This window comes from Micrasema longulum, unplaced genomic scaffold (assembly GCF_059751315.1).
Source record: "Micrasema longulum isolate JH-2025_06_02 unplaced genomic scaffold, ASM5975131v1 h1tg000103l, whole genome shotgun sequence".
In the NCBI taxonomy this organism is placed as follows: domain Eukaryota; kingdom Metazoa; phylum Arthropoda; class Insecta; order Trichoptera; family Brachycentridae; genus Micrasema; species Micrasema longulum.
Window position 1 is genome coordinate 239156 of NW_028277309.1, and position 25910 is coordinate 265065.

Sequence of the window (25910 nt, forward strand, 5' to 3'; positions counted from 1 at the left end):
GCGGTTCTAACGTTGGCAGAATCGTTAGTGTTACGTGTTATAACTTATAAAAATAGAGAACTACAGGGCAACAGCCATGAAAATACTTAGGTTTTTTCGTATTCCCTTCATAATTTTAGTTCGTTTCTGAAATAATTTGTGATCAAACGTTTAAGGGCTAATTTAATTTATTATACATGACTGTATCACATAAAAATAATACAAGCGTAATAGTATTCCCTTTAAAATAAATACATTACTCCAATTCTATCATTTAACTAAGAGTATACCCTAACATGTCTCAAGAAGATTAAAATTTATAATAGGTTGGGGAAAAAGTAATTTCTAATTTTTCGCTTTATTTCAATGCTTTATAAAAAGTGTTACAATTGTTTGATTTCAATCAAATATGCGCCGTTCTGTTTGATAACTTGTTGTCAACGAGAATCCAACTTCATAATGCCCCTGTCGTAGAAACCCTTGTTCAAATTTTGGCAGGCCTCGATTGAGGCCAAATTTGTACCCTCAAGCGCGTTGGCTACAGACAGGAACATGTGGTAATCACTTGATGCCAGGTTCGGACTATAGGGTGGACACATAAGAACTTCCTATCCGAGCTCCCGGAGCTTTTGGCGCGTCATCAAAGATGTGTGCGGCCTGGCGTTGTCCTAATAAAACACGATTCCTCTCCTATTTACCAATGCTGGCCGTTTCCGTTCAATCGCCAGCTTCAAACGGTCGAGTTGTTCACAGTAGAGGGCGAAATTGAGCTTTTGGCCATAGAAAAGCAGTTCATAGTAGAGTATTATCTGCCAATCCCACCAAACACACAGCAATACCTTTTTTGCCGTCAGTCCTGACTTGGTCACGGTCTGGGCCGCTTCGTTGGATTTCGACCACGATCTCTGTCGCTTTAAATTGTCGTAAGAGGCCCACTTTTCATCACCAGTTACCTTCAGAAATGGATCGATTTTGTTGCGGTTCAACAGCGATTCGCAGATGGAAATTCGGGCCATGAGTTTTTTTTGCGTCAGCTTGTGTTGCACCCAAACATCGATCATTTTTTTAGTCCAGCCTTCTGCAAATGGTTTAAAACGGTTTTATGATCAATATTCAGCTCAGCTCTTAAGCAATGCTACGACTGCTAACATGACGGTCTGTATTGAAATTTTCCATGATTTTACCGACATTTTCGACGACAAGCCTGCCAGGGCGTGGTGCATAATTCACTTCCACTACACCAAAACGAAATTGCTCGACCTACTGTTGTGCAGCACGAACCGAAAGAGTAAAATACTCGACGCACGATAGTTTACGACTGAACAGACCAAGGACAATACTTTCAAAAAAGCGTTTGTAGTATACACTCACAACTTTACAACGCCGTATCGTATGATCCGATGAACAAGATATACTTAGTTGAAAAAAAGGGCGCGAAATACGAAATTATGTTTTTCCCAATCTGATATTTTACTCAAAAAATTACTTTTCAAAATCGTTCAGAGGGCTGACGTAAATGTTTTGTTTAAATGAGTTAACTTAAATAAGTAGAAACAAGATAAGTTTTAAAGATCAAACGAATGTAGATACGGAGATTTTAAGATGAATTCCATAATTTTATTCAAGAGCTTTCTACAATATATAGCAGGAAAAACATCGCTAAAACGGAAATCTTTAGACGTAAAAAAAGTATAAAAAATTCACTTCCGGATACTTTTCAAACGATTTCTTCGGAAATATTTCATGTCCGCTGGATATGATTCTCAAAATGAAATTGAGAACTATTTCCGTGATCAAACGGATGATTTCATTCCGTCGCTATGTAATAAATGCCATTCAATTGGTTACGTACTCGTATGTTCACTATTTTCCAACAAATGTAAAAAACATAGCGATGTACATACCAAAATTGAGCAGAGTACGTAACATATATTATTCGATCCGTTCTTAAAATAATAATAACCAAGTTAAAATTTGTAGAGCGTGGCTAGATTATGTAGGTACTTCTAGTATATACATAATATGTATTATTCTTGGTACATATTTACTATTAGTATCACAACAAAATTATAGAGTCGAATTTCGAATTGCAATACAAATTTATAAAAACCTTGAGAGCTCAAAATATAAATTCAAGTTAAATTATTCTCAGAATCGACCATTTTTATTAGAAAACGCGTGCAAACAGAAAAGAAAGGCTAGCCCTTACCCACAATGTGTTGTTTTGGTCGGATTCAAACGGTTGTTGCGAATTCCGAATTAGATTTGAGAGGGCTGATATTTGCTCTATTACAACCCGATTCCCATTTTCTAGCAAAGTTAATTTAAATTGGTGAAAAATATTGTTAAATTCAAAGATTTTGGCGAATGACTAAATATTCTAGTCAATTACACCATAAAAAAACCTTTAACAATAAAACATAAATAAAAACACACTTTTGATGTTACTAATATTTACGAAAAAAAAGAGAATTATTGATTTAAATTTACAATATGGTATTATGATACAAAGATAGGTATTATTTGCAAGAAATAAAAAATATGCACTGAAAGTAAAATCAATATGAAACATAAAGTAAAATGAACAAATTCATTTGAAAAAATAAGTAAAACAATTTACAAGGTGCAAGGCCAGATACTCATTAGGAGTGAGCGCCCCACGTACACTGCTTCTGATTATTAAATAATGTATTTTTTCTAGGACGAGGGGTGGAAACTAAACCGAACGAATTACTACCAAGAGGGGTGGCTAGCTACGGGAAATGTCAGGGGTATAGTTGGAGTCACCTTCACGTCTAGCCACTGCAGGAAGAATGCGGATGTTCCTCAACGGACCAACTACAATCTCCGGGGACATAGATCTGACGTAAGTTCCTATATTAAATTTTTTCGATCAGTCAAAAGTCAAAGAAAAGTCGAGTCTAGCAAAGGTTTTTCTATCGTAATTTATATTCTGCCGCGCTGTCCTGGAAGGCCGTCGATGACGGTCTTTCGGTGGAGCTAAGGGACGTGGGACTGACATGGGAGAAGGCAAGAGTGCTGGCTTATGATAGGGTCTCCTGGGCCCCGATTACAATGGGAAGTTAACAGAGTTATCTTCGACGGTCTATAAAGAAAAATCGATATTTGTGTACGAAAATGAGTATATTTGCATGAACATTTAAAGTATCTTCATCGGTAACTTATAATTGAAAATATTTAAAAGAAAAAATTAAATGTTAAAAAATAAATGTTAACTTCCCACTGTAATCGGGGGCCCTGGGCCCCGATTACAGTTAACATTTATCTTAAATTTTATCTAAAAAGTAAAATTAAGTTTTGCAGAAAAGCAGAATATGCATTCAATTTATTCTTCTAAACATATTTAATTATAGTTTAGCGACGAAGATACTTTAAATGTTCATGCGAATATACCCATTTACGTACACAACTAGCGATTTTTTTTTATAGACAGTCGAAGGTAACTCAGTTAACTTCCCATTGTAATCGGGGCTCTGGATGTCTTACATGTGGAAAAAAAATAAAATTATGTAATCAATTTTGGAAATCTTTATTATTTTTACTATTTAACAACTTTTTCCAAAAATACTGTTTTTCATTTGTTTTTCATGTGTTTGTTTTACTTATTGTATTTATATACATAAGATAAATATACTCGTACATACAAAGTGATACGTCAATCCTCAAACCACTCTCATACACACTTTTGTCTAATAATAATGTAAAAATTAAATAAAATTGAGCGGGAATTTCATACTCATTATAAAACGAAATAATACAGACTAAAATGGATACAAAGTCGTTGGAACAATAGGCTTCTTTGCCCCCTCCGGCAACTACACGTGGACCGGACCATCTTCTAGGAATTAAACAAACAACATGTGTTTGCACTTGTGCGACAGTGACTAGTGACTACCCAAAATTTGACGAAATTTACGAAAGCTACCCTTCGGACATTTTTATGTGTTATGTTATCCATAGTGTTGAAGTGCTTTATCTGTTTAGTTTTTTATTGTTTACTATTTAACACTAACACTTTATGAATTAACTATTATGCTCAATGTTTGTTTTTGTAAATTTATTGATAATTTTAAGTGGCCAGAATTTCACTCGTCCATGCACTTTGTAGCTGCAAGACGATTTGTAATCTAGCTTCAATAGGTAAATGTTATCAACTATCAAATATCCAAATTTAGTAAATGAGGTCTAGTGTTCCAACCGTCCATGCGCTCAGTAGCTGCAAGACTTGTTGTAATCTAACTTCTATTTTTATAAATTGTTTTCTTTTTTTTTTAATATCACTAAATCTCTAAACTTTATTGTCAAATAAAAAATGTAAATAGGGGCTAGATTTCTTACTATCTATGCGCTCTGTAGCTGCAAGTCGTGCTGTAATCTAGCTCCTGTATATCATAATTGGAGACGAGGAACAAGAATCCCAACCATCCATGCGCTCTGTAGCTGCAAGACGTGGTGGGATATTTATTTATTGTACAGCGCCCTTGAGGTGATTTTCACAAAAACGGCGCTATATAAATTATCCAAATGTAAATAAATAAATAAGTTACATAATTTATTCGTTTTGTCGTTTAGCAATATAAATTTTCCTGATGGAACGATATATTGTATCGATTGCCGGTCCTCCGACCATTGATATGAAAGAAATACGACGACCCGTCTATGGCGACGTAAGATCGTTATGTCTGTTCACAAAGCCAAAATCTTACTATAGCCCAATATTTAAAACTCAAAACGAAAAGCAATTTTACTCAAATCACCATGTATAAAGTAAGTCAATTTTAGAAATTCAAAATATCAATTTCAAATTGATCCTTTTTTACATCCCATCTTACCGCCTACTCATTTTTAAATAATGTTGCTCACTGTTGCTATATATCATTATTTTTTAGTGTACTTTTATTGTTTCTGAAAAGGAAGTAGCTTATTTCACTTTGCAAAAAAAATAACGTCAATCAGTCGCTCCGTTGCCACGTGAATGAAACACAAACAGACAAACACACTTTCGCATTTGTAATAATTAGTTAATTGGTGGATGGACGGGTGGATTTCAATTCCATTCAATTAATTAATGTTTAATAAAACATACATTACAAACTAAAATTTAATGCGCACATATTATAAAAAGACAAAAAATACATTAAGAGACTCTTGTCAAAATAGTAGGAGAATACTGCTTCGGAAAACCCCTTCGGATACACGGAACAGATCCACATCCAGAGCGATGTTGTTCAGCATAGCAGTAACTCTTTTAAAAACCCTGGCAGTACGCATAACGAATCCCAACATCTTCAATGCATTACCACTGATTGTCTCTATGTGTTCATGAAATATCAGGGTACTCACAAATCTAACGCCCAGATCCTTAACATTTGACGTTCGTATCAGATTCTGGTCATTCATTTTGTAGCGAAAAAATAGAGTTTTTTGGGCCCTAGTGAAAGACGTGACCGAACACTTGGAAACATTAAACCTAAGTTTGTTATGCCTTCCCCATTCACATATATTAGATATATCCGCTTGGAGAAGACGAAAATCATCCAAAGTTGTCACATTTAAGAATTGTTTTAAGTCATCCGTAAATAACAGAAAACGCTCGTTCAAAATTACTTTTTTAATATTATTAATGAAAATAGAGAACAGCAATGGACCCAGGTTAGAGCCTTGCGGGACGCCCGAGAAAGTATAGAAACTTTCTGACGCAAAAAGACCATACGAGACGTATTGGTTTCTATTTTGGAGGAAGCTCGCCTTTAATTTTAACATACCATCCGAGAAACCGATCTCATAGAGCTTTTTTAATAAGACATCATGGTCAACAGTATCAAAGGCCTCGGCGAAGTCATTATGTGAACAGTCAACCTGATGTCCTTCGTCTAGAGCTTCCGTGATGTAGTTTGCGATTGGTCTCAACCGAGCGGCCTTTCCTGAATCCATGCTGTTCATCAATAATAAATGGTTCTACTCGGGAAGTGACGATTCTACATATGATATTTTCAAATACCTTCGCTAGTGCAGAAAGAACAGCTACAGGTCTGTAATTTTCTACCGATGACTTAGATCCACTTTTGTAAATAGGTGTTACTTTTGACGTCTTCCATGTTTCTGGGAAGACCCCCGTATTACATTTTTTTTCTCCAAAAAACAGAGTGGTTTTTTGATCAGTTCCACGCAACCTTTTAAGAATAACGTCGAATAAAATCTGGACCAAGAGAATTAATATTACTTAATTGTTTAATGGTGTCGGCCACATCTTTCTCATTGATATTTTGAACATCAATAAACTGTGCACCGGTCTGTGAACATTGCTTAGCAATATTAACATCCAGAAGCGGAGGTTCATTGCCATAGACTGTTTGAAAATGTGGTGGAAATATTACATTTTGTGTTTTTGGCTTTAAAAATTATATATCTTTTACTGTCTTATAACTGGGTTATTTGCTCTAATTAGACAGTCAAAGCAATTTTATATCTATGTTTATGTCAATGATAAATAAATAAATTGTTTAAATTAAAATATATAAAAAAAAATAATTAAATGGATGCAGCGATCTCTGATAATAACTGCCATCAAGCGGCGGAATTTAATTAAGCCAAATATTATATGATTCCGGTTAACAGTTTTGTTTTTTTTAAGGACCCTAAAACTAATTTTTACTAAATACATATATGCCGGGTTATGTTCCCGTCTTTCGAATTCTCCGGTCTCCGGTTTTGCAAATTCTTGCAGACTGGCTGGATTTTCTCCCTACTGAGTTGCTCATATTTAAATTTGTTGCAAATGTTGGTATACTGTTTGATTTACTAATAAAATAAATAGAATAATGATACTGTGAAACAAATATTTTTATTTTTTTTATTTAACAGCTATTTATATATTTTTTTGTGAATATATTTCATATTTTTATGTAATATAATACACCCATAAGCCTAAAATTTTTTTTTTTAAACATTATGAATATGCAGATAAAGCTGAAAAAACGTATAGATCAATATGATGAAAAAAAAACAACATGAAAATATAAATCTAATATATAAAAAAAAACAAAATGCCCATCTAACACAAAAAGTTATCGATCCTGTATGAAGAAAGTAATTGTAAAGTTTACAGTCTATTTTATTACTCAAATAGTACCCGAGTTTCACCCTACGAATGTACCTATGAAAAAAGCTCTCTACGCACTAAAACTATAGAAAGTCGGTATATATTTACCCATTTCGCGAGATAAGAGAAAAGAAATCGAATAAAATAGGTAATAAAAGCTTCATTACAGACAAATAATTTGGAGTTACATGTTACATTAAAAGATATTGAAAGACGTCGATGTTTATAGAAAAGCAATTCCGATAAATAGATAAGTAACACAATATTGGTAGATTTGTACCTATGAAAGCAATAAACTATGACTAGATTATAAAAGATTAATATTATTTTGAGTGTGTATCTTTTACAATATTTTATTTAGGTGCACCAAAAATAGAAACTACAGAAAAATATTAGAATCTTTTAAAATCATATTTTAACATAGAATGGATGTTTAAACATAGGCAGAATGGTGAATGTTACACAGTGTGTAAAGGGGCCATTTAAATCAGCCAGTGACAGGTCGTAAGCCTAAATGCCTAGAATTCCATTTTTCCTTTTCAAAAGTGTTTTCCCTCTCTGTTGCAACAAATTTAGATCTAAATAACTCCCTAGGGAGAAAATTTAGCCGGTCTGTTTTCAAAAGTTTTTTACCTCTCTGTTGCAACAAATTTAGATCTAAATAACTCCCTAGGGAGGAAATCCAGCCGGTCTGCAAAACATTTGGACATACCCAAAACATTGTTGAATTAATTATAACGTTTTATCGCTTTAAACAAATCAGAGATTCGATGGTTTAACAGTTTTCAGGTCTAAAACTTAAAACTCGTGAAAAATTGTAAATATTATTGACATTTCACGAGTTTCAAGGGCGGCCCCCTTTCCCGTGCAGGGAAGGTTTCAGGTTCGATTTCCACTTATTTATTTATTTATTTTATTTTATTTGGCATTTATACAGCTCTTACATAAAAATATAAGTAAAAATATATTAACAATACTAGAGCCAATTAAAAAAATCCACAGTAAATCTAATAATACATTATATATAAGAAAAGAGTTTACGTAATTGTATGTGTGTGACGTTTGTATTCATGGGTGTGTCTGTGAATGTGATTATGCGTGATAGAATGAGGGAGAGGGTGCATATGTGCGTGTGGGAATGAATGAGGGAAATAGTGCGAATGTGTTGGTGTGGGTGTGCGTAAGTAAAAAAAAATATCATATGAAATTCTATTAAAAAGGGTACAGGAAAGAGCTTGGTAAGAAGTTTGATAATTTAAAAAATAGTTTATACCTACTTTTGAAACCTTTTTGTAAAAATTTAAGTCAAGAAATGTTATAAATTGTATTTTTTTTAAAGTATGGTAAATTTCTAAACCTTATTCTGAAAAAAAAGCATTTTATTTTAAAATTGAATCAATACTCACCGAACGAATAATGTGCAACGAGTCCCATACAATACGGTAGGTAACCACAAAATGCAGTAAATACGATATAATGTCAACAATAAACTGTAGGTAACCACAAAATGCAGTAAATACGATATAATGTCAACAATAAACGGTAGGTAACCACAAAATGCAGTAAATACGATATAATGTCAACAATAAACGGTAGGTAACCACAAAATGCAGTAAATACGATATAATGTCAACAATAAACGGTAGGTAACCACAAAATGCAGTAAATACGATATAATGTCAACAATAAACGGTAGGTAACCACAAAATGCAGTAAATACGATATAATGTCAACAATAAACGGTAGGTAACCACAAAATGCAGTAAATACGATATAATGTCAACAATAAACGGTAGGTAACCACAAAATGCAGTAAATACGATATAATGTCAACAATAAACGGTAGGTAACCACAAAATGCAGTAAATACGATATAATGTCAACAATAAAACAAGGTAGATATGACAATACGCGAACGTTGATTCAAAACGAACATACAAGTACATATTATACGCACCTAAATAATATATAAATAAGAATAACAACTGTAAGTTTGATAGAAATGATTCGAATGATAAAAATCAGGTGTCACTAACAGTTGGCCCGCAGTACAGGGATACATAATTATGTTAAAAGGTCGTCTCAATATAAAACTTATATTTATTCAGGGATTGAGAAGAACGGAGAGGAAGATGCGGATAAATACAATTTATTATCTATGCCAGTTTTGATAAATTTGATATTTTTGTAAATATATCTATGTCGTTAAATTTCCTGTTATAAGTATCCATAATACGGTTAATCGTAGCGTTTTTTGTAAAATTTGTTCTGCATTTAAGTACGTAGAAAACTTATGTATAACGCGTTGGTTAAACAACAATTAAATGAGGTTTTTCGTAAGCCTGCGTGTTCTGTGCTATAATTAACTAATGTCATTAGGCCTTCTGGCCTATTTTAGTTCAAATAAATAAAATAAACTAAACTATGTATACATGACTGAAAGCCATAATTATTGTGAAAAATGCTCAAATGCCGTCTAATTATTTTCATGAAACTACGCTATCATGTACACAGGCGTTTGAAGTTTCGTATAAATATTTCAGGATGACGAAAATATTGGAAGCTTAAGGGATTGCACACAGTGTTTGGTTTTTTTATCCGTTTTCGGATTCAAATATAATACGAAGTTATGCGTCCACACAAACGTATTTCTCTATTTCATCCCTGGATTGCATAACTAGAGCAGTGGTTTAATACTCCAAGTATTTGTTTCTAGCATGTCCCCACGTTCGACTTTTTTGATAAAACGCTAGGACCCCCCAAAAATCATTATACTTGCCTGGTCAATTCGCCGTCAACGAACGTCGAGTGAATAAATATGACAACTATTTATACAGTATTATTCTTCATCTAAATACTCATTAAAAATCAGAAAAAAACGTCGCGTAGTAGGCATTGGTTAGGTGCCAGGAATCGCATTCATGTTTCATGGTCTGCACCAGAATAATTTTCAAGTAACAAGTTTATTTACTGCATGTTGTAATTACTCTAAAGTATTGATGGAATAAAACAAAATAAAAAAGGACGTTTATTGCGTCATGGAAAAATATTGTATTTATGCAGAAAAAAGTTATTTATTATAAATACAGCCTAGGCCTTTTAAAAAAAAACAGAAGATAAAGTATAATCAAATAAATAAAACAACTTTGTTTTATTTATTTTATTATAATGAATAACCACAAAGTTAGTGCTTCAAATATAAACTTTATATAAAGTATAATTCCTTAGAATATGTCCATGTACTAGTAATTTTCTCAAATTGAACGGTTTGGGTAGGTAGGAAGAAATTGCCTTAAGGCAATATGCCCGCCCTTATATGTATATCTATTGTATATGTATATTAAGTGTTAAATAAATAAGCCAAATACAACAGTTACACGAAGAAACACATTTACAAAAAACTGAACAAAAAGAACGTAAAACTATGTAGCGAAGACTAACAAGGGCAATAAAATAACGGTATTCAACATATTCATAAACTCGATAAACAGATAAGATTTTGAGCTAAACCATGCCAATCCATCTTCATCTTACACTGTTTTAGTGGAGAAAAGATCTACGAAAAGCCGGAAGATCTATCCTATAGAAATCTAAGTAATATTGGGCCTTACTTATAAACCTGGTATAAAGTTGCGCCTAGGCATAGTGGAAAATAAGGATGGAAAAACCATCCTTATTCTACCACTGTAATAAGGATTGAATTCCCATCAGTATTCTTCCACTATACCCAGGCGTAACTTTATGCCAAGTTTACGAGTAAGGCCCATTATGTTAACCGTATTAGCCCGAATATAACCCGGCCTCAAATATAATGCGACCTAAATGTTTGGAGCAGTAATGAAAAGAAAAATTCACTTATCTTTAATCCTGAATATAACGCGAATGTTTTAAAAATATTTTGAGTAAAAAATGTCGCGTTATATTCTGTGTAATACGATATTTTATTTTGGCTATGTTCTTTTGAACATTTCGTTACTTTAACCAATAACCAAGCCTTGGCAAAGTTTGATATCTTTTACTCACTATTTTAGTTTTAAAAATATACAAAATTTATATTTATTTTATTTATTTTTATTTACAATTTTTTCGTTTATATTTGGTACATTTTTTATTACAATATATCACTTTACACGAAAGCGCTTACTTTGTGGTTATTCATTAAAATTAAAACATTAAGAAAACAGTTTTTATTATAACTTCTTTAGCACCGAGATAATACTCCTACATAGGACAAAAGCTATTTAATAGAATGCCAGAACCATAGAAATGTTTTAAGAGCCACAAGCTAAAGAAATTACTGACAACTTCCCTCAGTGAAATTGGTCGCAGAGAGTCTGAGGGGTTGATGGTGGCTGTTAGAAGGCCATCTCATGTTCTTTTTTGAATTGTAATTATATGCTTTTTTATTGATTGAATTTTTGTAGATCCTCATTACTTTTTGCTCTGTTTTTACTGTGTTATTTTTGAATGTTTTTTAAAACTATAAATATATTTACATTTTTTACTATGTTTTTTAATATATTTTTTACTATGTCTTTCAATACATTTTTTACTATGTTTTTTACTATGTTTTTGACTGTTTTTTTACTATGTCTACTACTTACTATGTATTCTATATTGTTTACTGTTTTTTATTTTATTTTTTTACTGTCTTAGAACGGGATGAATAGTCAAAGAAATTTTATTTAAATGTGTAATTTATAAATTATATGTATATATTACACATAATGATAAATAATTTTTTATCACACATTTTTTACCAACAATATTTTGAGTTTGTTCAAATTTTTGTAGACAGGGACTGGATCTCCCCGGGGAGCTGTTAATATTAACATATTACAACAGAGATGGAGAACATTTTAGAAAATCTAAATTAATAAAGCTAAAATGTTTAGATCAGGCGTTGCTTGGTATGTAGGTGAAATAATTCAATTAGATGAATCTCACCCGCATAAATAAAGGTTTCTGCTATTTAACTTGACAAACATCAACAGATGAAAGAATTGAAGGAATATTGATGGTCAAATATGAGCAGAATGGTGAATGTTACACAGTGTGTAAAGTGCCCAAATTAACCAGCCAATGACAGATCATAAGCCCTGTAGATGCCTAGACTTCTATATAACCTTCTTTAAAACGTTCTACATCTCTGTTGTAATATGTTAACATATATTTTTATTTTATCTGGCCGGGTCCAGAAGCTACGAAGATTAATTATCAAGATATTCTTTGCCAATTAATATTACCCTATTTTATTTTTAACAGTGTCACTACTAAATATTAAATCTAAACACATAGAGGTAATAAGTCATTGACTTTTATGCTTGAATTTTACCTTTACTTCTTCATCAAAATAGATTAACCGTTTACATTTCCACTGAAGAAAACATTATGTCAAATCTCACTCACAGAGTTAGATTTACAAATCGTAATACGTATATGAACAAGGGGGTCTGGGAGAAAGTCAGAGAAAATTTTATATAGTATGTATCTTGGCACCTGTCTGTAGACGTAGGAAAGGGGTGGAGCTTTCAATATCTCATCTCCGTGGGGTAATAAATCAAATCGTTGTGCGTGTTACAAAAGTAAATTCCGAAGATAATGTCAAGTGTTTTTTAAACTTAAAAAAACTTTTAAAATAGTTTAGCAACGCAGTTATTTATGTAAAATCATTAAATAATAATTATGTCCACCGGTTTTAGAACACGACTGTTCCATTGTCGAGGCTTGAAAAATATTATAACCAACACTAAATCTTTTAAATGTTACCAAAGAAAACTCCATATTAAGCGAGTACCTAAAATACACAAATGTATATCTAACAGGTGTTTAGTGTTTCACGCCCTGACTGCAAATTCTTAGAAAAGGAATAGATGGTAGGTAAATTAAATGTTATTTTAATTATTAAAATCTTTTAGGTAAAAGCCCTTTTTTTAAATAATTAATTTTGTTTTTCATTATAGAAAGATTATTAAAGTCAGCTTTTTGAATTTCTGAATATTCTTCTTCTTCCTCTTGTTCTAGGTGATCCAGCTGTGTTCATTTTTTCAGCGGCCTTGAGCTACTAGTGTTTTTAGACACCGTAATTTTCGCAAGCCTCGTATCTTCCATGCGGTCCACACGGTCCCTCCAAAAGCGCCTTCTGCTTTTTCCTCACCTCAATATGTCTTCAACACCACAGACAGACCTTATCGAATTTCTATTATTATTATTATAAAATTTCTTTTTTTTTATTGCCAAAATTTTCAAAATGTATCGTTAATGTTTAAAATAAGATTAACACAATTAAAATTAGTAAAATACAGGTACAGTCGTCGACAGATAAAAATAGCTACGCTCACATAGTGACCGCAGTGTAAAAGATCTCTAATATCATTTGAGATGAAATTAACAATCCATTCAAGAATATTTGTCCCATTTGGAGCCATACTGTGAGATGCGAAAAAAATGGGACATACTCCAAAAAAGAGACGAAGAAATAATATTTCGTAACACAATATACATAGAATGTAAATAAAGCTAACAGCGCGTAATAGCTTCTTTGTAACAGTAGCTTTATCTAATGTTTTGTGCCAGAAAATTGTACTAAAGTTGTACTGTAAATATAACAACGTTTGGAGTTTGGACTCGGTTGAACTTGGTAGCATAGAATGTTCTAAACTGTAAAAAAATCCTTAAAAAATAACAAATATTTAATATTTTTGTCGAGAGTTCGGAGATTGTTTATTGTCATTACATAGTATTGTATAAAATAGATAATTAAATTATTTTGTAGACTACATTGCAGTAAAAAAAAAAGTGTAAAGTATCTAAAAAATTACTTGTTTTTTTTTTTATTGAAAAAGAAATATTTGCGTTCTTATGATTTACCCAAATATTTAATTTTGAGGGCCATTTTCAACGAGTTGTAAATAACTCACTATTAGAAAATGGAATCAAGTTGGGGTAGAGTGGGATTCGAACCGCGGACCTTCGGTCCGTGAGTCCGAGACACTAGCTACAGGACCACAACCCGATTTACCTCCTTGAATTCATTATTTATATTGACTAGTTTCGCCAACCATAGAAAGCAGCCAACCATAGGAAAGTGAAACCGAGATAATAGCACTGTTGTGAAAAGAGCGAATAATCTAATCTACGCAAGAGTTAGAATGTTTTTTAATTCGACAAATTATAAACAATGAATGCATTCGTTCGAGAACGAATATTAAATTGCTCTACTCGAAGGTTGTTCAATAATCTCCAGAAAAACCAATGTTTACTTGGAATATCTTCAAACGATTTTTTTCTAAAATAAATAAGTACCTTCTTAATACTTTGTAATAAATACTATGTTAAAAGGTAATTAATAAATGTATTTTATATGCATATTAGCGGACCCGACAGACGTTGTCCTGCCGAACGTTGGCTTGTCTGCTATTTTCTTGGAAATAGACTTTTCATTGATAAGTAGCTACCTAGGTACACTTATTTGTGATTAAATTTCAAAACTAAAAATGGTTAATATTCAAATGTTGAATTTAAGTAGGTACTTGTTCATGGTTGAATTCCAAAACATAAAATAAATATTTTTTCAAATATGGCATGCTTTTTGCAAACGTCAAACTCCGTTATTCTCACCAACAGAGGGGTGTACTTATGTAGAAATATAATTTTTTTGAATGTATTGAATTTAATATTATTTTAGCATTACCAAAAATCCAGTAAAATTAAATAAATGCGTAGAAATTATAAGGAATTGAAGGAAAGAATCTGATTGAGATCCACAAAAAACAAATGTTGTTTGTAAACTTTCAAAAACAAACTTTTTTTATACGCAAAAAAACAACATCTTTCCATTTTTATGTAAATGCATTCTCCTCGAATGTAACCCTGGTAGATCGATAAATAAAACAATTATGCTCCGTATTTCTTTTTTACATATTATATTGAAGATTTTAATATCTACAAACACGCACAGCGCGGAGATCTATATTTCTCTGAAAGTCACCCGTAAATCGGTTTAACCGTTTAGGAGAAGTTCAGTGACATCACACGTACAGAGGATTTATATTTTTAAAGATATGTATGGGTGTAAAATAAATCGGTTATAAAAAAATGTGTCCCACTAAAAAGTATCTAGACTTAGTGAGACCTCTAAGAATGGTGAAAAATAAATAAAAAGAACAATGGTTTATTTACATAATAATTCATATTTTAATCTACTACGTTATTGTGGTAAAAGGTTTCTTTAGATTGTGTGCAGTCTTCCGAAATAGGTACCTTCAACTTACTTTAAGGCAGACATTTTTATACGCAGAGAAAAATAATAATTTAAATTAGCAACTAGCAGAGGGCACTGCATTGGTACACCAATTGCGGCGTATCTAAATCATTTTTGTTACATGCTAGTAAGATGATCAGTCTTACGCCTCAGGTACCAGTCCAGGGACTATGAAATATCCTAGTGTAAAAACACCCTTATAAATAAATATTTCATGTCAACCATGTCGGAAATCGAACCCGAGACTTCTTGCATGATTCGCAAACGCGCTGATCATTACACCACTAGGCCGACTATTAAACAAGTTTAATTATCCATATTTATCAATATTTTAAAGTATTTTTTCTGGCTTCTCTCTACCTTATCTAAGCTACGAGTATTTTTTAACATTTTTTTCAATTTAATCCGAATCATGGTTTTATAATGATTGGAAAATACATGAAATACTTTGTCCAAATTTAAGATTTGTAATAAACCTTAGTTAACCCATTCTCTAGTTTCACTGCATTCAAGTTTAAAAAAAAAAAAATATTTTATATTATTAACAACATCACGTCCCATATAAAAGCAAGAAACAATTTCTGAAAGCTTGTGCAAATCATATAAATGTGGGAGGCACTTTAGAATTTCTCAAATACTGATTTTGTAATCAATTAATTTCTCGTTTTCAGAGCGGTTCATTAAATTTTAATTAGTTTCCGGCTAAAAATATACACCCAGTAAAGCCTTCAATTTAAATATAATGTGAAACAAAATGAAGTTACGTTATGTAAAACAAGACAATCAATAATTGGCATCTGCGAGACCATTCATTGAAGTCGATAGAATCTGACCTACATTATTAAAAGTTTCAGCTCATTTACTTCAATTAAAAAACATAATTATCACGAAAAACAATAACTTTACTAAAAAATCAACATAAGTATCATATTATTTAATATTTTTATTTTTTCACAACAGACTAATAGGCCAAATTACCCGCCATATTAATCAAAGCATCCATATGGTAATGTGAATGGGTTGCAGTACCAGGGATAGATGGTGTCGGATATATGGAATCAGGAGGTCCGAGGTTCGAACCCCGCTCTACGACGATCTACGGCTACGACATCGTGATTTACTGCTAAAAGAAAATACCTTCAAATTTCAAATATTTATACTGAAGCAAAGAAAAAATTTAAATCTTCAAATTAATCACTCAGTAGGAAAGATCCAGAATACCACCCCTGGCTGAAAGTCGTATCTGCTAAATTGAAAATTTTACAGTAAATTACTGTTTTATGCTTAGCCAATCTGAATTTTTTGAGAATTTTTTTTTTTTTTTACTAGAGAATATCGCATATTAGAGTAGCAGAAATGACTTGCTGGCTTAGTAAAACGAAATTTTTTCACATGCGACTTTTAGGCTTACCAGAGCTTATTTATTTTACAGAGACATAAAGTCAACAATTATTAAATAACATTATAAATAGAAGGTTTAAATACAGGCCAGCGAGGTTTTTAAATAAAGATTCTACATATTAAATTTTGGTACAACAAAAGGGTGTGTTTGTGTGTATGTGTAAGAGAGTAAGTGTAGAGGTGTGTTTGTGTGCATTTGTGTGGGAGTAATTGTTCAGGTGTGTGTAGGCGAGCGTATCATTAAAAAGCAAGTGGGAGCTTATCGGAGCCAGATAGGATGTGTCTTAATTGATTTTAAAATAAATTAAGGGGCATGTTAAATATTTGGTCAATAGATGAAAAAAATGAATTACTTTTGAGCAAGAACGATAGAGGAAAGTGTGTTGTGCATAGTTAGTGCTACAGACTGGCAGATAGAATAAATATTTATTTATTGTCAAAAAACCGTTTTGGAGAGATTTTGGTTTAAAGAGTGTACTTTATTTTATTTAATAATATATGTAAATAGCATAATTTTCAAAAGTAAAAATCCATTTTGTTTAGTAGATTGGCTGTAAGTGCAAAGCGTTTTATTGTTTTTATAATTTACGTATTTTAAACATTTTGGTTGGAGCATTTTCAATCCAATAATCAATCTTAAGAAAGAAATATTTTCGCAGAAGGCGAAATTAGCCATTCACAATATACTTTTGGTGCCGACCCTTATGTATGGAGGCTAAGTATGGAATTTTAAGAACAAGGATGGCTGAAAGCTACCCAAAGGAGTTCTCTGTGATCCGATAACTTTGGCATATTATTTGTTTAGAAGAAAGGTAATCCCGAAGTACATAATATGAGTTTCATTGGATGGAAGATAAAAGGGGAGTGAATTCTTCAATGATCAATTCGCCCAAATTATTAGAAAACATAAAGACATTATTTTTATGAATTATTATAGCAATATAATTCTTAGTAGTAATCTCATGTTACTTTCCTGCCGTATAGTACAATAATTAAAAATAGGTTACCATTCAAGTGGTTTTAACATGTCATTTTCAACGGGAGTAGGAACATATTATATATATCTTGAATCTAATAAGGGTGTGACTTCTGACGTCATAAGATTGATATGGTCGCTAGTCGCTAATGACCGCTAAAAATGTTCAATCAAGGGTCTTAAAAAAAACAGTTTTGTAAATTGTATAAGTGTATAAAATATTTTTACCCCATGCCTTTATTAAAATCTAACAACGGTAGGTACTCATATTAATAGGGAAATATAAGGTTTTTATTTTTACATTTTCAAAGTAATAAAGGTCTTTAAAATACTGTCCAGTAAAAAAAAACAATTGCAAATTATTAGATAAAAAATATTTTTAAATTTGTAATTTTGAATTCCCTCATATACAGTCATTCCATTGGCTGCGCCCACAATACGTCACGATTCATGTTAATTTGTTTCTGCCCATTCAAATTTGCTTGGAACATTGACACGAATCTTGACGTCACAACTTTCAAGGCCAAACATGTTGCGTTTTTCTAGCGACGTGTTTTTTAAGCTCTTTTTTAAATTTATGTAGAAAAACATTTTTTCACAATATCAATATTGATTTTGAAAATACAATTAATTATTCTAAAACCATTTCATATATTTTTATCGGTATTCGTAGTATGTGATATTTCCCTATTGTCAAATCATTTTCTCGTTGTTTTATGAATCGAAATTCTGTGATGATAGCTCAATCAATTATTCCTGTTGAAATCCTTGGGTAAAAAAAATGGTGGGTAGTAGTATTATACTAGTAGCTACAAACATTTTCTTGATAAAATGTCTTATTTAGTATTCATTTATTGCGGGAGATAATAAATTCAACAAAACGTATTTTTGATTGGTTTTATAAATTTTACGAGTTAATATTGAGAAACATTGGCTTTGGAATAAGTTATCTCGTCATGCAACAAATGCACTTTCTTTGATCTCCTTCAAACGCCCGAAACTTGGAAACCTAACATCCCATAATTTTTTAATCATTTCATTTTCGAATCCTTTTCCTGTCTCCTTTCAAACACCTTACCCGATGCCATATCTACGCATTCCTTTCCTCATCATATTTTATGTATTTCAACTACTGAATTTATATTTATTTTCTGACTCGGTGTTTATTTTGTAGAACTTTTATATTTCAATTTTAAGTAGCCTTGCATACACATTTATTGGGGACAGAGACTCGATCAAGAACGACCCATGCCTGTGAACTTGCCCCGAATCGCTAAAAAATCCGCCTTGCGTCGTGATATTAAAATCAAACACTGATTTGACTCTACTTAAAATCGTTTATTTTATTTTTAAACACAAAAATATTCTAAATTTATTGCAACAGAGAGCAAAAACAGAGAAGAGAATAAAAAATTGTAGGTATTTACAGGGCTTATGACCTGTCGTTGTCTGCAAAAGACAGAATATTCAGAAATTCAGACATAAAAAAAAAAACATAGAGGCATATTGTTAAATAAGTCCTTTTAGATAAATTAAAATAACTGTAATATTATTTAGGCCTTTTATAGCAAAATAAATTTAAAATCATAAATACGTCGGTCACCTAAATAGCGTGCACTCCCGCTGACTGCCAACAACCGACTGATTGAACGAATTTCTTATTTTGTTTTTGTCTCTTTCACACAAACACCGGTCACAAAACAGCGTATCTGTATTCCTGATTTATAAGTTACATTCTCGTGGGCTTTCTTATAAGCAAAACAGAATTATTGTGGTATTGTCAGCGTTCGCATTCGTGTAATTATTCTTCGCATAGTAAGAATAAATATTTTTTGTATTGAAATTCAGCATATTTATACAAATTTAACTTTCTAAATCCGATTTGAAAATGTCCATTTTAAGATCATAGAAAACACAACTTCATCATTGAAATAAATAAGAGAAAAAAAAACTCTTGTGTCATGCGTATACTAGTGTTTTACCACAGCCACACAGAGTTAAACACAAAAGTAATGAGATATCTTTTTGTAACGCTTTCACAGGGTTCCTACAGTTAGTTAGGGGGTGTTATGAGGGTAGAATGGAAACAGATATATAGAAGGGGAATGGGTTAAACGATTCCAGAGGCGCTAGGAAAACTAATTAGGGAAATTTATCTGAACATTACGGTGACCCGTCGCTCTGCAAAATTCACAGTGGAATTTCATTTAAAAAGAAGAATGCTTTTGACAACGAAAGCAAGTAATTTTAAATTAAAAATGTTATCAGTTTGCGGATCTACCTGGGTTTTTAAAGCTATGGTAATAAAATGTAAGGAAATCATACGATCTTGGCATTTTAAAATGCCGTTCTTTCAAATTCGCGCCGTTATAAAAATAAAGTGTACATTATAATACAAAGACAATAATTTTCTAGGGTATTTCTGATTAAAGGTATTATTCTTGTTATTCTTAGAGGTGGGGGTCAGTGCTATGCAATCTCCTGACGTCATTGCATGTCTATAAAGAACCTGGCTACTGTGTGGAAGTCGAGAGTTTTCATTTTGCTAAATCTCCTTCTCCAAGGCCAGATCCGTAAAGTATCGGGCTACTAGGTAGGGGGCGGGCTCTTTAACATCCTCAGGTTTAACCAGTGGTCCCCCTTGAATGAGGCTTCTTTTATGATGTAAAGCATTATGTTCACATATAATGTGTATAGTTGTTTCCTCATCTGCACTGCAGAACCTACATCTAGAAGTTTCGGAAAGGTTCATTCTAGCAAAGGTGTTTGTTCAATCTGGAGTGATAAAAGGTATACTTAAAGTTTTATTTGCCTACAAAAATTTAAATTATTTTTCGACAGACAGATTACGCCTCTTATAATTAAGACTAAATTTAGGTACGTGGCTACACATATTAAGTATATGTTTTGATGATTTGAAGACAATGAATTGAGCAGAAAAGTTATTACGGAAAAAAACTGAAGTTTTTGTTTTTGAAAAGAAATTATAGCAAAATTTATTGCAACAGAAATGGAAAACGTTTTGAGAGGGGAATTAGGAAGTCTAGGCATTTAAAGGACTTATTAGATGTGATCGGCTGGTATAAGAAGAAGCATACAAATTGAAGAAGCGTTGCCTAGTAGATGAAATAATTCAGCAAGATGAATTTCACCTACATCAATAAAGGTTTCAGCTCTTTTACTTCCCAGAAGTCGACAGGTAGAAGAGTTGAGGAAATGCGGATGATTGAACATAAGCAGAATGGTGAATGTTAATTACACCAGCCGACGACAGGTCATAAGTCCTGTAAATGCCTAGACTTCCCTTCTCGAAAATGTATTTCCTCTCTGTTGCAATAAATTTAGATCTTAATAACTCCTTTGGGGGGAATCCAACCTGTCTACGAACGTTCGGACATTCTCAGAACATCGTTAAAAAAAGCATCATACAGATATTGTGGGGTTTTTCTTAAATAAAAGGTTAAATTATGCCTTCGATATTGTTTTAAAAATTAACAGAAATACCTAGAGAAATCTCAACAACACCACTGTAAGGGGTGAAACACGGTTTTGCAAATTTATTTATTAGCGAAATTGGAATTACGTACGTTGAAAACGTTATTTCAATGAGTAAATGAAAAATGAATAAAAATTTCTTTAATAGTTTCCCAAGGGCTTATATTTAGTAGCCAAGACTAAGTACGGCAGTTAATTAAGCACGCGTACTTAATTAAGTGAAATATTACCTTAACTTTCGGAAGGTAAGATTTATATGGCTCGAATATTAATTAGTTCAATAACTTGAGGAAGAAATTAGTACCGGTAACGAATAGCTTATTCATTTTTATTTATGTTAACCGCTACGTGTCCGGGCGGATGAAGAATACGGCTATGCGTATAAAATAAAATCAGTATCCTGGACCCCGGGCTGCGATTACAATGGGTTAAAGATAAATTCTCTCGAACGATTACGAAGATACACTGCCGACGCTCTTTCTTTAAGTTTTGAGGTACGTACATCGGTACGTACCGACGAATCTAGTATTCCACGAGTTTCACTGGGCAATTTTTGCTTTAATTAAGATTTATTTAATTTTTTAATCGTTCTGAGGTGGGCAGATTTTTTCTTAAAAGCCTATTGAAAATACGAGAGAGAAATAAGTAAATAAGGTAATTCTGACATAACTGTCAGTTTTGGATCCAAACGGCTAGATGCCGTGTCTATATGCTGCCTTATTAACACATACAATCATCTAGGCGTAAAAACATTGCCAGCATAAAAAAAGAATTATTACAATTTTTACATATTTTTTTACTATCTTCCAGAATGTACGTATCGAGATGTCAAAAGAGCCGGCTTTGAAATATTTCGGTAGATAAACACTGACGAAAGTTAAGCATACCGTCTTAGTAATATTGTCAATAATCATATTCAAGCGAGCATTTTTTACTGTAATTTGGGTTTATTTAAGTTTATTAAGCAGTTTGGAACGGGCACTTTTTATCATAGAGGCCTATTTAAAATATTGATGAGAACTATTTTAAATTTTAATTAAGTAAGGAACGCGGAGTAAATTTTCAGTGTCATTAAATGATTAAATTTGATCATATAACGCCGAGATAACAAGTCGGTAGAGCATACCGAGGTAGATAGAAATAGTACCGAAGTTAAGTGTACCGTCTTGGTATGTATCGATGATGATAGCTTTTGTAATTGCCTCTAAGAAGTATTTCCATGGGCTACTCGGATAAAGGTCCTGGATTTGATTCCTGGCAAGGTCAATGTAAATTTCTTTTGAAGAATAATCATCACTCGTTTCCTAGTTGAGTATATATGGTGTCTACAAACAGCTTCATGTCTCTTTGTTGGATGCCAACTTTTGAGTGTTTTAACATATTTACTACTAAAACTAGTAGTGGCCATATGCTCTACATCATCATCATAATTCCATGTCCGATGTTTGGTTGAAGCATACGGTGTCCACAAATATCCTCCAGACACCTGTGGGATGCCAACTCCTGTGCGACTTTTCCAGCACAGACCCGCGTACCGTAGGTATTGCTTTTGGCATGAACCACCGAAAAATTGTTAGCAGTGAATATTTAGAAGGTCAGAATTTGAGGCATTGAAAAGAAAAGGGTAGGTAAGGTTCTCTAGAGGCATCTGCAGTATGTGGCCCAGAAAACAATATTGCCTCTTCTTAATGACAGTTGTCACTGAAGGTTGCTGCGTCCATTCTCTCACTTATTTATTCCTTACAATGTAAATCTACCGTACACGCCAAATTATTAAAAATAATATATTCTTAAAACTCAGTATTTTGCTGTATTGGCTCTTGTGAAATTTCACAGTTCGCAACCAGAGAGAAGGTATATTATGTAGGCGTTATAAAGATGGAATTTTATTTTTACTGTGAATATATCTAATTTCTAGAGCCTTCTTGAGTTTTAATTAAAGGGGCCCGACGCCTGCTTATCCTACTCGCACTCCCAGTCAGCATTATCAGCCCTACCGATTGGAAACAATCTACCGAACTACTGAATTTGACTGTAATTCTACCGATTTCAAAATTCTTTATAGAATAGAATTGCAATATAAAAATGGTTTTATCTATGAAATTTTGAACAATTGTTAAACTTTTTGACAAAATGAGCAGCTACCACCTTCCCCCGCTCGCGGTTTTTAAGTTGACAACAAATCTCTGGCCACGTCTCCTCCTATGATATCGGTTCTTGGGAAAATAATGAATCTTACTACCTCTGGAGGAATAGAGGAATAATGAATATTGAGGCTGGTAAAGGCGGTTGGACTGATTATAAATCTACCGATTTATTTCTCAGAATTTACCGATTTTTACTCGATGAAGGTTGGCAACGCTGCCCCCAGCTCCGTTCGCATATACCATATAAATTTGCCTTGTATTTATTTTTAAAATAAATACGACGCTTTACAATGCTTTAATCAAGTAGATACGTAGAAATTATTCTCACTCAAACGAAATACATAACCCTAACAATACAACACATACAAATAATATAATCACTAGATCCTCAACACAAAGACAACTTAAACAAATACAAACTAATACCACTTTCGGACTAAAGGATTTTGAGTATTATGCAATTAAAATCTATAACCTACATCCAGTATCCATTAAAACAATTAGTCACGAGAAAATGTTCAAAAATACTTTTAAAAAATGGCTAATGGAGCTAGGTAGAAGTCACATGGATTGTCTCATTCGCCTAAACGAATATTGAATCAACTGCTCGACAAATGTATAGTTTATGTTGTGTTTTTGTTCTTTTATTGCGTGTTTTTAAATATAAATAACATAGGTAAACGTAATTGAAATTTAAACATAAATACGAAGTGTATAAAACTGTCTAAACATTTTGTTAATTACCTCTGTATGTCAAGTCTTTTTTGTATATTCTCACATCTAATTTTTTTTTAAAGTCTTTGGCACAGATAACCCCAGTGATGTCACATTATTTTTACTATTAATCTTTGCTTATTATGTGGGGAAAAAAATGAATAAAAAAATTAACAATAATAATAATTTATTGTGTATGCAGACAATTGGTAGAATTCCATATTTAATTTGGTAATGTATCCAAAATAAAAAAAGTTTATTGGATTATAATTCTACTTTATTTTTTATAAAATATACAAATGGTATATTAAAACAAACCTGTATAAATGAAATCAATATTTTTATAATTATTATATTAATTTTAAAGTCATACCCTTACAAATATTTTTAAATAATGGAAGGTTTTTCCCCAATATAACCAAAATATTCTTCTAATATACTCAGTATACCCAAATTGAATTTTAATTACTCTACTTATTTTGGCTTGTATAGAAATCCACAAACATAAAATAGCAATCATTTTTAGTATATAAGGAAACTTTGTAAATATTTAAGTTAGTTTGTTTGAAAATGTCCCAACAAGACGAAACGCGTCACAATATACCTTTTGTATATTTTATAAAAAATAAAGTAGAATTATAATCCAATAAACTTGTTTTATTTTAGATACATTACCAAATTACCAATAATAATATCTACTTCGGTCTTGTGAAAAAAATACGTGTTTTTTCGATGGTTTAAAGGTCAGTAAAAAAGGAAGGCTTCTTAATTTTAAGCGAGCTCTGTGATTTGGAAGCGGGAATCTTGAAAACAATTAAAGCTTTTATAAACGAAATACTTTTATGTCATAGCCAGAGTTATAAGTCGGCGGCCTCCGTGGTGTAGTGGTCAAGACGCTTGACTCACGCACGGAAGGTTCCGGGTTCGATTCCCGGTGAGAACACAAAATTTAAAAAATGTGATTTTTCTCAAGCCTGGTTGTTCTGTAATGTAATTCACCACTGTAATTGGGCCTCCTGGCCTGTTGTGGTGCAAAAAAAAAATGAAATGAAATGAAATGAAATAAATAAGATTTATTTTAATTCAATTCGATTATTAACGTATTATTATTTATGTTAAGCCGTTCAAGGTTTAGGAATAGTGAACATTTTCTCGCAAGCATTAATACATTAAATGAAATAATTTATTGTTTCCCATAATTAATATTTAAAGCATTAACTTTGTGGCCAAACATTTTACTAAATGTTATTAAATATTTGTATACAACCACTTACCGACTTTTATATGTCTACCGGTTTTGCATGTTGGTTTGATTGGTGTCCTCACGAAGAAAGGGGTGCGTCTCGAAACCGAAAGACATATAAAGGTCGGTAAATGGTTATACACAAATATTTAATAACATTTAGTTATTGTATCCTTTTTTCCTTTCCTTCCTTCCTTATATTTATCCTTATTTCCGCTTTATACTATATTTGGATGTTTCGTTCTATTTTTCTATGTCGCTTTAACCGTTATTTTGTAGCCTTATTGATGACTGTGATTTATACTTTAAATACCTACCATATTAAAATGATTATAACAATTATGTTTTCGTACTATTTTATTACATGCATCGCCCTTAATGTGATTTTTACAAAAATTGCGCAACATGAATTATCCAAATATAATAATATACATATTCTATTAATGTTAATGCTGCCTCCATTCTTCATTATTCAACGTTTATTTTTCCATAATTTTATTTTTACATTATTTTTGTATCTGTAATTTTATGTATGATTTATATTCTATTCCTTTTATAAGTTTTTAATG

The 25910-nt window shown here is 32.1% G+C and overlaps 1 protein-coding gene across 1 annotated transcript in view; it reads left to right on the top strand.

The window, feature by feature from the left end:
- Positions 1-25910, top strand: part of LOC148284628 (tubby-related protein 4-like) — a 75551-nt gene that overhangs the window by 16743 nt on the left and 32898 nt on the right. Inside the window, 1 exon segment of the mRNA XM_088237557.1 lies at positions 2681-2845. Coding sequence (XP_088093683.1) covers positions 2681-2845 — 165 coding nt within the window.